Genomic DNA, 16,698 nt, shown 5'->3' with positions numbered 1-16,698 from the left:
GTTTCCGTGCCTGCTGGAAACTTTATTCAATTCCCTCGCGACAATTTATCCTTCATTTCATAAGACATTTCGCACGAATAGTTCTCTATCGAATTTGGCTGTACTACTGCACGACACGTGACTTTCCCTATCATTTGTGTATTTTCGGCGCCAATAGATTTAGCACCTTTTCTTATTGTAAATAAAGCCTATAATCCTCTTGGTAAAAATGTTAAGATTTAGTTGTGTGGACCTAAGGTAGCGGTCAATTTCCTGTAGGTGTTCAGAAGTGTGCAAATTGGTAACGGTGAATGTAAATGCAAAGACGGTGACACTCGTATACCTTCCATGGGATACCTTCATGTCCTCAAAGTGAAGAACCCTATTATGTACATGTACTCTTATGACATGATACAATTTTGTCATCTTAGCAATGTTTTGTGTATTTAGGTTTGAGTCTTTTGTCCAAAGACCAAACATTTTAATTTAATTGTTCATAAGATTAATAAAAGAAACAAGCCAAACGAATGTATCGAATAACTGTAATTTAAATACTTCTTTGTTGTTCTCATATTCTACAAAGGCCAAATAAAGATCGACTTGTAGACAAAATACGCTCGCAATTACAATTTATTACCTCACTAATTTACTGTTGTTTTGTCTAAAAAGTAAAAACCGAAGAACGCAAGACGATTGGAATTTTTTGAATGCCAAGTTACTGCCAAATATTCAGTATATCGGAAAAGTGGAATATTTACGAAAATAGAATTTATTATACCGATGGCTGCATATGTACCGGTGACCGGTGGCCGAAGATGCGTGCGGCAGAACTTTCGGTCGGGCGACCGCGACATATCCGCTGCAGACGGTAGCGGCCCGCTGCGGTCGACTGCGCGCTCCGCAACATGGAATTTGCGTCATACTGGCCGTCAGCTTTCTGCATGAATGTGCTCGCAGACATCGCTCGTGGAGTAACTGCATTTTTGCGGGTGCCGGTATTTTGAACGATTTCTACGGATATCCGCACAGGCATTGCTGTTGCTAGTCTTGCTAGATCTCAAACTGTCATACTTCACGTCGGAATTTTCAAATAACTTGTGGATGTTTGAACATTTTATAAAGTTTAGTTCACTTTGATGAATGTTTCGCACGGCTAGTTTACTGATGAATATTTTGTTTTAGAGAAGGAAGACTTCATTACGTCCTAGTTGTAATTGATTAAGGAAATTACTTTCCGTATGCAAGTCTCGTCTACAAAATACTATTCTCATTATGTGGTGCCTATCGGTAATGATGTTACGCCTCCGAGCTGATTCACTTTACGTGACACGAATCTATTTAAAATTGGTGATATGAGAGAACACACTCAACTATTAGATTAACTAAAAACCTTTGATCATCTGTAGAAGAAGACATTTGGATTTAAAATAGTTTATGTATCGTACAGACTAGCAAATTAAAGTAATAATATGCTACTTAATATTTTTAAAGTAGGTCATAAATAATTGAAATTTGTTCTACTACCTATCGTAAAAAAATATTTCAATATTTTTTTGTTATTTAGAAAGCTTCGGCCCTTCGTGTTACTCAATGTAACTAGTCGTAATGTTTAAATAGTACGCCGAAATGCATAGCACCGATACTTCTGGCGGATTTTGACTCAGCCGTATTCAATTCGACTAGGCGTTCTAATACAAAACGGTTGGTTTTCTAAACGATTAGCCGTAATGCAATTCGGCAGATTCTACTATTCTTCTTCTACGATATATAGATCACATACACTTCACATATTGTATGACTTCATTTAATAGCTGGCAGCATTTTCAGCCATTCAATTTATAAAAAAAACAGAAATATTTTTTGAAACTGGATTTCCCAATGAATCTTGCGGTACTTATAATTAAAATCGACGTAATTTGTTTTTCTGGACCTAAATACTCATTTATTGTGAAATTTAGATATCATGACTCAAATAGCCAATTTCAAGTTAAGGATTTAGAAAGTGACCATAACCATCGTTAAACAATCACAAACCGCAGAATTAAATTATGGCAATCCGCCCAAATTCTAATCAGGTCGTCGAAAACAGGTGTCCGAATTCACACCTGCTGATGCCCTTCTAAGTAATAGAAGCTGAAGAATGCATTCAGTTTGGCGCTCCAGGTGGCACCTGCTTTGTATTTGCTTCGGCAAGTAAAAACATTAGTGTCCAAAGTTTTATTACCTCCGAGAAATATAGTGCCTTTGTCGGGATCTCTAAAACAGTGCAATACGATATTTAGATCATATCACTTAACACCTTTTCTTTACCTACCTGCTTTGTCCCGAAACACGACATCTTAAAGTTACGTTATCTGATGTTGAGTTTGAACATAATGCCTCACGTCCGGTCATTAACCTGTCACCAGCGAATACCGCACTAATCTTCCAGTTTCAGAGGATGAGCTGGATTCTAAAAAGTCATTTTGGTAATCCTTTGGTAGTAGGCAGAAATCATTTCACATAAACCTGCAATTAGATCCTCAGAGAATTTAATGTTGAGTAGTATTTATTAGTATAAACCTAGTAACGAAAAGTGTTTCGAGTCCATCAATGTCTTCTAAAAATCGAATGCTAATTTAGACGTTTGAGGCACAAAACTCGCGGCCGCGACAGAGGACGGACATAGGTAATGTTAGTGGGGGCTAATTCGTCAAAGGGCGCTCGCGTCGCTTTGTGCCGGCTTATGGTAATCAACGTAGGCGTTGCGGCCGCCGCTGTGCCGTTCTCTGCATTTAATGATCGGATTTATTAACTAGCTACGTTAGGTGATCTGTTTTACGTAAAGATTTTGGTTAATTAAAAGGTTCTTTGTCTGCGTTCAGACAGATTGAACAGAGTATTACTGGAAATATCCAATGTGCAATGACGCAATTATGTGCCACTAGGAATTAATGTTCATAGCTCTATCTCTTAAAGTCAGTAAAGCAAGAGCTGGATTGTATTTCATTGTCTATCAGAAAATTATCGAGTTGGAATGTAGTATTGTATGTACGTAATATAGAGTAGAATCGACTGTATTTTCCAATATGAATCGCGTGCGAGAGCGACAATAGTGATGCTCTCACGGCGTTTATCTACGTCCCCCTTGCGATATGCAACGCCAATCAAATGATTGTTCCTGTTCTAGACTTTAACTAGATCGAAAGCATATCCTAGACCTCTTGCCTTGTAAACTGTGACGAAGCTTCCCGTGATTTTCATACGAACCAGTAAAAGAACTGGACGGTACACATACACCATCTGCTATATTGGTATTATGTAATGTGGCTATATTATGTTCTCTCCAGTCATTCGATTGATGTCAGTTGGTGCGTTTCCCTGCACATTGACTTGCCTATTGAGCGGTTGCGATTTCCGTACAATCTCGTACCATGGCCATATATTACAGTGATGGTACCTATAGGGAGAATGATGGACCAATTTGAAATAATTGAAAAGCTTGACAATTTTACTATAATTGCAATATTAATATTGGCTGCCTGCCTCGTTGTTGAGTGATTGGAATACAATTTCTGTGAAAAAACCTGAGGTTGAATTCTGGGTAACACCAGGATATAGGATTTCGATCAGTCTTCAAAATTATCAGCCTGTTAATTTGGGTTGGGTCATGTTTTATGTGACTGTTAATCATCAACATTTGAAACGTACACAAGACTTATATTTTGTGTTTTGTGAGAATAAGGGCGATACTCTTTCACCCCCTGTCAGGTACTCAAGGCAACACTCAACGTCAGTAGAGGTGCGACAAATCGCAACACCCCACATTGTCGCATCCAAAGAGTTGCAGGTTTAGGCAGTGCGCGGTATCATCGGCGAGTCAAAGGGCGCCGACAAAGCGTCGCCGCGGCGCGGTGCGGGCGGCATTAGCGGCCCGTTTGATACCCCCACCCTCGCACAGGGTTGACACCGAACCGCGACCTACGACAAACCGGTCGCACGATACCGACCATCTAAGTTTAATTGCTTTTTAAATGATGTGATGGATTAATTTTGTTTGACAGATTTTCCTTCTCGTTGAACGTCAAGAGCATTCAGGGTTTATTGACCTGCGAGATGAAGTAAATAGTCGCTAGTTATGGTTATGTAATGTAGACTCTATGTTTATAATTAAGTGAAATTAATTGACATAATTATCCTTGATAAAAGCCCCAAAATGATTAAACTGATGTGACTACTAACTTCCAGTCCCAATAACAATCATATCCAGATCTATTTTTAGTTCTAAAATTAACAGGTTTAATTATAGCTACCAGAAGTCTGATCCACAAAGGTTTTCTCATAGATCAGTTCCGGCCAGCCCTATAGATTCCCCACAGCTCCGGCTCAAAGTGAGTGTGTTACTCTTTAACCTGCGCGATTCGCGACCGGCTAAACTTACCACTCCGCTAAATAAAGTTAAAAGGCTCCTCAAGCTTTGTCTCGGCCCGCCTTTGATGTGCGGCGAGAACATCCCCCACCGGCCTCCACACCTCCCTACCTCGCTCGCAAACAGTTTACCGCAAGCTGGAACTATTGCCCTTAATGCCTTTTCCGATTGGGTATACGGTGTACCCCTCCCGATTGATTAGTGTGTTGTTTAGTGCCAAAGGAATTTCTCAGGAAGCATCCCGATCAAAGTGGCCGAGCCCCTTTGATGAGTGAACGCTAATACGATGAATCAGTACCCTTATCATTTTGATCTCTTGTTACCGCTGGTTACTATTATTGATGTATTGGGACGGGACTGGGACCGCCTTCAAAGGTTTTTCGCAACATTTTAAGTGCTCGCCCAGTGTTTGTTGAGTGGACCTAACAGAAGGGAACGAGGTAACGTTGAAATGTTTTCTTTTTACACTGGTCTGCAAGCAATAAGCTAATTTCGTCAATAGTCTTGTAAGTATCTCTTTAGTCATATAACAAGAATGAAAATCATTGAAACTAGTTTGTATTTTAAGATTGTAATTACGCAAACAAACATTTATGATATAAAATAAATTATTTAGTTCAAAAATAAACCAAACAGACTCTGATGGAACTTTCAAAGGAAAACCAATTTGTTTGGGCGTAAGTAATTTTATACAAGTCGTATTAATACGTAAGCCACGCGCCAAAAAAGCGAAACCTCTTCAAAGGATTTATTTAGGCTTTAGTCTGTAATCAGTGATTCTTTTATCTGTGACTGTTTCACTTAAATACCTATAATTAACTTTCTACATTTTCTTTCTCTCGTTTTTAATGTAATCCGCGAATGGCGGCCTAAAATGAAAGGACTACAGGCCCTTTGATCTTGCTGACTTGTAAAACCAATCATACAGTCGTATTTTCCCTTTTAACTTCACTTCATAGAGAATTTGTCTTTACTCAGTGATACTGTGTCTGCCTAGTGAAATTAAGTTATAAGGCAAAGCAAATATTATGCTGAGGTAATTATGTATAAGCTTTTAATGTTTCCTTTCAGTAAAAAATGTCGCAGTAGACGACTGGTTGTACGAGTAAAATATAACTAAAATAAATAGCCATACACATACAGCCAAGGTATTATAAGGTTTCAATTAATATAGAGTGGAGTTATAGCAATGATACTTTGTATAAATTATAAAGCTTCAAATAAATTAAAAGCCCCTAGGAACGTGGACAGGGACAAACAGAATGTTACTAAATCCGTTCCGTAATACGGCTCGGACTTTGCGAAAATTCAATTAGTGTAATAACAACGCACAGTTCCATTATGCCAATCAAAGGGAAACGAAAAGTTTGCGCACATCAAAGAGTCGCTTAGTGCGTGCTCTCGGCTAATGACGCTTTGGGGGCGGGCCTTTATCGATATCGATAGTCGATTAATCGCTACAGCTAATGAAGTTATAGGGATGTTCCGCGGGATCTATACAAGATCAATCGAGCAACATGAAAAGCATAATGCTTTTCATGTTGCTCGAGCGTCGAGCGTCGGAGTAAAACTTTATTACCAAATTATATTTCACAATTAAATCCACAAAATGTACGTGACACGCTAATAACTTGTTTTACCATGATACTCTTGTTTATGGATGTGTCAATTGTGTCTATATACGTGTTTTATGATTGTTGTATGAACTTTATTATGTGAAAGTTTGTTGGTATATCTTTATTGAACGTTTTTTTTTATAATGCTCGCTGTTGCGAAACACTGTTAATAACTCTACATTCAGTGCCTATTATTGAAATGTTTTAGATCGAAAAGCTTAATATTAGTTTAATCTATTTGCGGATCGAACTCGTAAGGAGGTAGGTGTAGTTGATAGTCGTCTTTACCATTTTTATCGAAATCTGTTTTTGTTGTAGCTAAGTGCCTACCTATAAAGTAATAGGGAGTTAAGTTTCGATCTATGGAATCAATGGGACGTTTTAATTACAAATATCGAATAATCCTTTAATTAGCATTATTGAACATTTAAAGTAGACGTTAAACTTTATAATAATGGTAATTTAATTAATAATATACTATGAGTGGGTAATACTTGAGCGAAATCAATAATTTGAGACCCCGGCGACAGTCAAATTACAATATATTATTAGGTGTACCTACAAGGATTTTGACAAATCAATTTTGCCGTCTGTCTGATCTTCACGAAATCAAATATCAGAGCTATACTCAGAGAAACGTCTTTGATATCTATCTATTCATTTCATCTGTAAATCGAGTTGGAATCCTCAAATTAATTCGCCTTCAAAAGGTGAATATTATGACGCCGTAATACACCTACTTAACATGCCTACACTGTCTTACAAATAACTTTACTGCGTAAGTATTTCGATATATTTGTAAACAGAAAAAAGTAGACATTTTATATTTTCTATAAAGTTATAAACCGATTTCCTTCAGGTTTTATGAAGATGAACATTGTAAGAGTCGTTGCCGCGTTGGTACTTTGTACCTTAGCAATTAACAGTTTTTGACCATATTTTTTTATTGTTTCAGATAGTACGCAGCAAATAGAAAAGACACAAAAAGCAGTCATGCAGCGGCATTAAGCTGCTACACAGGTAACTAATTTTTTTTTTAGTTTTTTTCCTGGTGTTATAAAGTAATATTTAATTTTACAAAGTTGTAACATTTTGTTTCAATTTGTTTTTGCCGCGCTGAGAAATAACCGAGACCGTTTAGGACATGTACTGTCATCTAGTGGCATTTTTTAGCGTAAAATCACACGCGCCTGTCATGTCGTGGACATTGGCCGTGATTCATAGCGTTGTCGAGAGATGGCGTTGAACTACAGCTGCCTGTCATGGCTGATTGTCAAACAAATGTCAAACTTCAGTGTTGTATACAAAACCGATTTAAGCTAATTTATTATTTATTTCGAAGAAAGTTTTCAATTAATGTCACTAGTTATCTTTCGCGGTGACTTTCAAAACTTTCGTATTAAGTGAGAATAATCGTTTTCATGTAAGTTTTCTTTCATTATCGTTCTATAAATACAGCCCTTCCGGGTTTCGGCAGATATTTTGGGATAAATAGCATTTATTGCCGTCAATTCTGACTGTGATGATCCGTTATTAGATAAAATTGAAGGTCTCGGCTTATAACTAGTATTGTACTGATAATTTTACACGTCGTGATTGTTACCGCGACGGCACTTTTTACGAGCTGTGCCTTTGTTTACAACTTGTTTCCTGTGTTTATGCTAGTCATGTTCAATGAAAATTTGTTGGATTTTGGGCTATGTGACGCTTCGGAACACGCCTGAATTATGAACTGTTCAAAAACTAGAATAGAAATTACTTTTTCTTACTTTATAAAATGTTTTTGGTGAATTTCAAAGAAAGTTTTCATCACACAGTATCAGTTTATTTCAAAACCTTGAAGTAATTTCATCAAACCAAACAAAGTAAGACATCATTCCAACATTCATAATATTCTGTGCACCCCAGTTTCAATAACCTTTTTTGTTGTCAGTTATTGATTTCATATTTATAATAAACCCTATCACAAGCACGGCCACTATACAATATATAAGGGCATGAGATTAGTCCGTACCCTATTGTGTTGAACATTCAGCCTCCGTCTATGGATCTTTCACTCAGTTTGCTGCGGCAGCGTTGTGCAGTCGTGCTGTTCTTAAAAAAAGTTTTTTGTGTGCAAATATTACTAATATCAAGTTATTATATTCAAATATAATTCTATTAACCGGTATAGCAAAGAAGTGTATTGTTTATTTAAGCACAATGAACATGGTGAGGTCCTTTATAATTTTTTGTGGCCCTATTATGTTTTTTTTTATCATAACTTGCTTATTGAACCATGAAGTTATGATTTAATTTGTTTTGACATGCTTTATTATAATTTGGCCCTTTTTCGTAAGTATGTAATTTGGAATGGTTGTGTAGACATTATAGAAGCATTATTAATATGTACCCTTCGGGATCCGTAATATTTTTTGTTGAATTATGAATTAAGTTATGAAATATGATATTTTATTCTTTATACTGGATGTGTAGTAAGTGGATTACTTTACAATGGAAGTGCCTTTCACATAAAGTTTCTATAGAAGTCACGCTTAGATGTGATGTCAGCTTCCAGCACCGATCGATGCCGGAGACTCTTGACTTTAGCACACTGTCTCATTTTTTATAGCCATCTCTTTTTAACTTATAGAAATCAAGTACACTGGGTATGATCCTTATTGTTTGCCATATTGATTTTTTATGTGGCTTGGTGCGCAGTTCTTACGGATACCCAACATTTAGATTTGAGAACGGTATGCTTGGGGTATATTCATAACTTTTTTATTGAAATTGATGCTATAATAAGCTTATCCCTCTAATATTCAGTTTAGTGTGGGTTCATTGGGTTTAAATAAGTGTAATTGATAGTTTTTATGATAATAAATGTTGTTAAGAATGGGTGTAAAACGGCTTGGCAAAGCATATGTTTTGAGAAAATTTGAACCAGAGGTAAATTACAATGATGAACTAAAGAGTGCATATTTCAACTATGGTATTTAGAAGAGTATGTTTTATATGATATTAGATTGTTTAGGCTAGGATAGTTTGGTCTATTAGGGGTGAAATGTTGTGTGTGTTATTTACTTATGTATTCTTTTTTTTTGTGTAGGTGGTGTCTCGCCATGCAGCGCGCGGGTGGGAGAAGGGCCTGTGCGCCATGAGCCACACTCCTATAGGCGGCCACCCGCAAGGTAAAGACTTAACGAGTTTAATCTTAACAAATTACTTTTTTTTTGGAATCATCTAGTAGTTTTCAGGGCTAAAGTCTTCAATATTGAATCTTATGAGTATGTAATCTTTTGTGTTCAGGTTGGGAGCACAAGCTTGCTGACAGGTCGTCGCTGCCGCCGGCTTCTGGGGAGGAGAAGAACAAATCTCAATCCAAATATGTGTTCGCACAACCACATCTGTCCAAGTGAGTTTTACACCTGCTTGTTCTTGCTAAATTATTCTTTATTTTTAATGAAAAGTTCAGCAAAACTGAGCAACTGTATAATTAGAAGTTACGAACATTGCCATTAATTAATTTTGGAACAGTACTGGTACTTTGATTATGATTGATTTTCAGCATACATTACAATATTTGAATTCTATCTTGACGCCGAAGAAACATATTTTATATTAAGAAATTATTTATATTAGTATTATGTTTTTAGAAAATTTTAATATAAATGTAACATTTTTAGGGTCAGCATGGCGTGGCGCGAGCAGACGGAAGGGTCGTCGGGGAGCTCGGCGCGCTCGCCCGCCTCGCCGCCCTACATGCGCTGGGCACGCAGTCTCCACGAACTGCTCGAGGTAACCTAACTCACTCTTACAAATACTTAACATATTTATTATTTATACGTTCTTTTTCACGCCATCGATTTTGTACCAGATTTGGATGAAAACCCTTTGAAATCTGCTCTAAGGAACTTGTGATAAATACTATGCTCGAACCTGCTAATTGATTAATTGGAAGTTTTTAAGTTTCTGTACTACATGTACCATTTCTTACGACACATGGAATTGGACCAAAGAAAGTTAAAGGAAAAACAACCAGTTTCAAAATATATCACTCTAAGAGCCAAAATTTTAACGAAAGTGTTGAAACACGCCTCTTAACATCATTGTTCAATGGTTTCCCTTTGTGCTTAGGACGCGGAAGGAGTCCGTTTGTTCCGCAAGTACGTCAGCGGCGCGGGCGGGCTGCACGTGGACCGCCTCAACTTCTACTTCGCCGTGCAGGGGCTGCGCCAGGAACACGAGCCTGCCAAGATACGGCAGGTCGTCTCCGCTATTTACAAGTGAGTAAACATCAATTTACTTCCCTAATTAGTAACTGACCTTAAACCAAAAATCTAAATAAAGATTGATTTTAAAAATAATGTCCAAATCTGTGTGATTGATCCACGAGATTGATTTAATCGTATTTGAAACAAGATAGTGAGTCAACATCATTTAATTGCCGAAATTAGTGACTGATCTTAAACCAAAATCTGAATAAAGATCGATTTTAATAATAATGTCAAAACATGTTTGATCAATGCATGAGATTTTGGATCGGTTATATTTGAAGACAACATTATGGCTCCGTTTGGTTGCATGGTAAATTATTAGGCCTGTTTTCATCATCATTATTTCTTTATTCATTCAAATATATTATTTTTCCTTATAAGAATAAAGAATAAGAACGATTAGTCTTGCCTTAAGACAAGGAAAACACAAATGTCAAAATAAAAATATTTAGCAGTTTATACACAGAAACTCCTCTGCTAGTTTAATCGTCTGGTCCATATGCTAATTTATGACCATATCCTATAAAAACCTATATGACTGATGTATGTGTAGATTCCTGCGCAAGTCTCAGCTAGCGATGCCGGAGGAGCTGAAGCAGCACGTGAAGCAGAGCCTCAAGGATGGCTCCAACATCGAGAAGACTATATTCGACAATATGGAGCAAGAGGTATGTCCACAGTACTGGGCTTGAGAAATATACGAGCTAAGATAAATAAATCAAATTCTTACAATACTATAATGAGGAAATAGAATAACATTTAATTTTGTAAGAGGTATTCGAATTTAAAGCCCACTATGGTCACTGAAAAGTAATGTCTGGTTTTAGTTTCAGTTTTCAAATAACAATAACATCCCTCTAATGAATTGAACATAATTAAAACACCTATTTCTCCTCCTAAAAATCAGAGTAATCCTGTTCATGTCCAGACAATTTAATCTTAATATAATAATCGTAGGTGACGCGTGCGATAACGGAAACGACGTACCAGTCGTTCTTGCGGTCGGACGCGTACGTGTCGTACGTCAGCGCCGCCACGCAACCGCTGTCATCGCCAGACGCCTCGCCGCCGCATCCACCCAGAGAGGTACGGGGATTCTTCATAGTTTCATATTTTACTTTTATTATTTATTTGGACATTATTTTGATATTAGATGATAACATTGTAGTAGTACTTATTTTGTCATGTAATTAAATTAATAGCTTTTGTCATGTTTCATGGTTATTGTAATACAAAGAAAAAAAACTGGCATGGTTTATATGAAATGTTATCATCATTTTATTTTTTTACTCTATATTATGTTCTGTGTATGTGAAATCCTACAGAACCCTTTCCCCCAGCAGGCGGCGGTGGGCGGGCTGGCCACGCTGCACGAGGGCCAGGAGCTGGGCGCGGGGGGCGCGGGGGGCGCCGCCCCGGCCGCACGACTCACGCACGACGCACTACTTGCGACACAGTCGCGCCGTCTGCACTCCGACGTCGCACCGTGAGTGTCTTGCTTTACTCGCTACCATACTTTACTCATAGACGTTGTGAATAGTACCTAGATATGTCAGATATACTCATTAAAAACTTACATTTGATTGTTTGAAAATATTAATAAATATTAATTGTACATTTTGTTTACATTTCGAAAATCAAATGCAAGTTTTTTTTTGTGTTTTGTACTCGTTTAGTGAATTAGAGTAGTGCTGTACGCAATTTTATCGATGTTTAGATTTTTTCTTTTATACTTTTTTGTTCAGTAGTTTGAGTACAAAACTGTTTTATTTAATTTGATATTATTTGGCCTAGTTAGACACAGTTTTATTGTAATAGATATAGAAACCAAAATTTTAAATTGAGCGACACAACTGTCATGATGGAACGAACAGTTTATAATACTGACGTATCAAAGCATTCATAGTTAACAAAGGGCGGGCTGTACTCATTAAATAAACTAGTACAATGCATTTTCAACTTTAAAACATAACACATAAAGATTTCATTGTATTTCTAACTAAACTTTCGCTTTACTCGGAATTTCCTTCAAATTTTGTATTGTGCTTGATAGTACTACCAACCAAGTTGCCACAAGCACACTGTTTGGTCATAGTTTTGTATGAAATTGGGAGGAGATTCGTCTCGATTCAAACCTTGTATAAAAGATAAATGAAATATGAAAGTTAAATAAAATTGTTCTCAAAGAAGTATCGTATATAGCCAAGTCAGCCCGTCCCTGTTAACGAAGTGTGTCCCCTAGCATTGCATGCGCCAGTCCAGCACTGCGCCCCCCTCCCCCCGTCAGCTTAACTGATGTGCCCGTGTATTGTTTGCTCCCCATGTTTTGTTCCGCGCTGCATGCTCGCTGCGTTCGCCGTATTACACGCTAAACGCTCTGTCTTGCCACCTCACATCACTTCTCACCTTTCCTTCTATCCTTCTCAATTTACGATTGACGAAACCACAAAAATGTCGAAAAAAATCGATTCCAAATTCGATTGTCGATACTACCTATTGTCGATACAACCAACTATCGACACTACAAAAAAATTTTGTCGTCAAAATCCTTGTTCCAATATCCTTACACCCTGGTCCCTGTCCCTTGTCGGGTGGCAGTAGACACCGCAAGCGCTCGGTGTACAGTGCGCACGTGTCGTACGCGGGCTACTGCCCCGCCTCGCGCCAGGACTCGGAGCGCGCCAGCCTCAGCAGCGGACGGACCGACTCCGACGCCATCTCGCTCTCCGGCAGCAGTGTGTAAGTACCTTAGACGTTTTAAAAAGGAATATTTGAGGCTTTACTTGTAGTACTGTTGAACGATGTATCATAAATGAACTAAATATTCGACACTTTTGTTTTTGCACTGCCTAGATGGCGCTAGTGTAGCTTACAGTCTTATACGTCCATTTACTAAAGTTGTTTGACAGATAACTGACTGGTGTACTTTCACATTATTGTTTCTATTCTTCAACTGTACTACAGTCAAACTTCAAATATTCTAGCTTTATATGTATAACTGTCTTACAAGTAAGAAGAAATCAATGCTTCGACCAAGTAAGTGTAGACATGTAGATAACTTATTGTTTTCTTAGATTTTCTGTTCCTTTGAGCTTTAGAACTGCTTAACTCAATAGCAACTAATTTATCATTGTGACCCCATCCGTGTGATACATTAACTTGCACTATACAGACTCCAATAACATATAAACAATTGACATAAGTATCGATAGTTATTTCAATAAAAAAATATCACCCTTTTGCTCTACATCACCTAAAGGTCGGCTAAATGACAATGCCAACGGCATTAAGTTCGCCTATACTCATATTAATGAAAAACTATTATATTTCTTGTTGAAAATTGATGTTTAATATTTGATTATATGTATTACACTTGCTTTAAATTAAATTAAAAGAATCTCAAACTTAATACTATCGATATCACTGCCCTTTGGTCGAAATTGATAACCGAATTCTGACAAACAACGAGAGTCAAATCGATCTTCTTCTAAAGATTTTGTATTAAGATTGGTTATTAAAATCGACCGTTAATCACACGTAACGTCTAATTTGTATGTTGTATTTTGTGTAGCGATGGCATGTCAGTGCGCAACGTACGCGAGCCGCGCGAGTCCAGACACCGGCCGCGTCTGCACGGCCTCGACCGACACGCTGTCATCAACAAGGAACAGGATACTGCCATGGTGAGATTATCTGCATTCTAATTTGTGGTTATAGGAGACTTAAGCCCGAATACTGAAACACTACTCAATTTTAAGACGCTCTCAGATGTAGTTCTGTCACTATATTTTTTGTGAAATGACAGAGATAACACGATATTTCAATACAACTTAAAATTGAGTAGCGTTTGAGTATTCTGGCGTTAGTGTTTAGACCACACTGTGACTTTTGCCCGGTTAAGCGTTTTAACCTCGAAGCCGAAAGGAATAAAAACGGCGTGACAGTAATGCGGGTAAGGTATAAGATTGAATGGAGATGACTACCCTCTGCGAGTGAATGGGTGTTGAGAACATGTCTTATACTATGGTCAGGATCATGGAATTTAAATTTAGGGGAATTAACAAGGACCTATTATTGTAAAAATATTCAACAAAGGTTAGATTAATATTTTTCTTTATTACTATTTCTTGTCCTTTATGTAGGCAAAAGCATATTGGAATAGAATTGATTGGAATTTTACAATCAAACTTTATTTTACATATTTACTATCCGAATGTCGATAATGTAGTGTATTTACTACAAACGCTTTGATTTCGCCGCACTTGGCGATGTTCAAACAGAACATAAAAGCAAATAATTTCAATTGATGAATGCAGAACATGGAGGTTATCTATCCATTGATTCCCTACAAGTAGAATTAAATATCTAATAATGTTATAATTCTATCGGCGATAAGGCACGCACGATTTGTTGACTTTCATTATCAAATGAGTCAATGAGCTCACTGAAACTAGAACTAACATAATTTTTGACCCCATATTGTTAAGTGGGGACAATCGTATAGTAATATAGTTATTAATAAACAGAAAACAGAATAGAAGAACCTTGAAAGGGTCGTTAATCTAAAACTTAATGGATAATTTAATAAAAATTTACAATAGATCTCCCCTTTTTGCAATAGAGGAACTTGCATACTCATACCCCTTTCCATTTTTGGGGTAACTCCTATATAAGGGGGGTCCTTGTTAAGGGGGCCAATTATTACATTTAATTTTCTTTACTTAGGTTGTTAGGGTGATTTGTTCATATTGTGTAATATTCAATATTCTAATTACTAATATTATTATCCCAGGTGATCCCCCGTACGGCGCGGGTACAGTCGGAACAGTTGCGCGTGTTGCCGCCGGCGGAGTTCGCGCCGCTGCTCATTGAGAAGTTGGAGCGCGTGCGGCGCGACCAGGAGGCCAAGGAGAGGCTCGAGAGGAGGCTCGCTGAGGTAACACCCCGTTCTTGTTTATGTTCATCGTATTATTATGTATTAATTGTAAGAAAAAAAGAAATAAGTGAAGTAAAGCTATTCATTATCATCATTATTAGCTAGTTTTTAGCCAAACTTGCCTTCCTGTTGACATCAAAAGTTTTGTTTAGATTAATTATAAATTCATAAAAACGACAATTTCTGTCTCTTATTGCGAGCAAAAATTAAATTCTTTATTTTTAATTCTTGGTAGATAGAAATTACATTACTAATTAATGAAATATCTTGTGTTTGTATGTGTCCTTAAAAGTTAATTAATTTACAGGGTGATGTAGAAGAAGCTTCGAGTCAAGTATTACCACCGCAGCTAGTCGCGGCCGCCATCCGAGAGAAACTACAGCTTGATGACGACAACGATCAAGATATCCTCGGTGAGCACTTTATACATAATGCTAATCTTGGTTTGGTAACAGTTAATCTTGTATTTTTTTCTCAATTACCCAAGAAAGTTGAGGTCGCCTCTGAGTTTGTATCATAATAATTTTTTGTCTGTCCGTCCAGACCAGCACGTGTCCCGCGTGTGGTCGGAGCGCACCCCGGGCGCGTCCCCCCCGGGGGGCCGGCGCGCGCGGCCCCGCCCGCACCCCCCGCACGCCGCGCGCCGCGCGCCCTCCGCGCTCTCCGCAGACTCAGGGCACTACGACGCGCCGCCAGACTCGCTGCACCACCCGCACTCACTCACGCGCAGGTATTGGACTACTACCACTAGTTGGCGTATCAAAGCTTTGACTTCATTCATTATCATCAGTCGAAATATTTACTTATACTGTCAAACAATAATACAGTAATACCTCGACTTACGCTACCCCGTTTTACGCGAATTCGGAGATACGCGGTTTTTGATTTTGATTGCCGCGCGCATCAGCTCTTTCGCTCCGCCCACTCAGTGTTTAATTTGCGACAGGTCTAAACGTACTTATAATCTCTAATTATGTCATCTAAAAGAACGAAAAATGAGACTAACATTATATGCAACGTTGAACCCCGACTTACGCGAATTCAACTTACACGGCAACCGCTCGGACCCACCTATCGCGTAAGTCCGGGGTATTACTGTAATTATAACTGGAAGTAACATGACTGCTTCATATTGCTAACCCCTGTTACTAAACACTTCATTATCACCCCATATCTAACACACAACTGTAACACAGTTACTCCGGCAGGTCGTTCTCTAAGAAGACGGTGACGGAGCTGACAGACAGCGGAGTGTCGGTAGTATCTGAAGGAGGCGTGGAGCCCCGCATCTTGCTCTGGATGGCGGAGGGCGAGCGCCTGGACCGCCTGGACCGCGGCGAGCGAGACCGCGGCGACCGCGACCGCGCAGACCGCAGCGAGCGCCGCCACCACTCGCGTGCCTCGTCCGCAGACCGCGACGACCTGCGCCGCAAGGACAAACCGCCACGGGCCGCACGGTATGCCATTTATTACCATTTCTTGTTGCTATATGTAAAAACT

At 38.4% G+C, this 16,698-nt stretch overlaps 1 protein-coding gene across 10 annotated transcripts in view; it reads left to right on the top strand.

The window, feature by feature from the left end:
• Positions 1–16,698, top strand: part of LOC118264093 (axin) — a 61,242-nt gene that overhangs the window by 40,578 nt on the left and 3,966 nt on the right. For 3 of the 10 annotated variants that reach the window (XM_050704638.1, XM_050704639.1, XM_050704640.1), the window contains exons 3-16: positions 6,959–7,023; positions 9,095–9,176; positions 9,295–9,400; positions 9,672–9,783; positions 10,123–10,271; positions 10,816–10,930; positions 11,220–11,348; positions 11,588–11,748; positions 12,861–13,001; positions 13,834–13,945; positions 15,055–15,198; positions 15,506–15,611; positions 15,742–15,928; positions 16,395–16,655. In XM_050704638.1, the coding sequence (XP_050560595.1) occupies positions 9,143–9,176; positions 9,295–9,400; positions 9,672–9,783; positions 10,123–10,271; positions 10,816–10,930; positions 11,220–11,348; positions 11,588–11,748; positions 12,861–13,001; positions 13,834–13,945; positions 15,055–15,198; positions 15,506–15,611; positions 15,742–15,928; positions 16,395–16,655 (1,757 nt within the window). In that variant the 5' untranslated portion in view covers positions 6,959–7,023; positions 9,095–9,142. Of the gene's footprint in view, positions 1–6,958; positions 7,024–7,269; positions 7,427–9,094; positions 9,177–9,294; positions 9,401–9,671; positions 9,784–10,122; positions 10,272–10,815; positions 10,931–11,219; positions 11,349–11,587; positions 11,749–12,860; positions 13,002–13,833; positions 13,946–15,054; positions 15,199–15,505; positions 15,612–15,741; positions 15,929–16,394; positions 16,656–16,698 lie in introns of those variants that run through there. The other 7 variants (XM_050704646.1, XM_050704645.1, XM_050704642.1 and 4 more) reach the window with 7 other exon arrangements.

This window comes from Spodoptera frugiperda, chromosome 26 (assembly GCF_023101765.2).
Source record: "Spodoptera frugiperda isolate SF20-4 chromosome 26, AGI-APGP_CSIRO_Sfru_2.0, whole genome shotgun sequence".
NCBI classification, from domain to species: domain Eukaryota; kingdom Metazoa; phylum Arthropoda; class Insecta; order Lepidoptera; family Noctuidae; genus Spodoptera; species Spodoptera frugiperda.
Note: the sequence above shows the minus strand (reverse complement) of the source record. Positions and strands in the feature narration are given on the sequence as shown.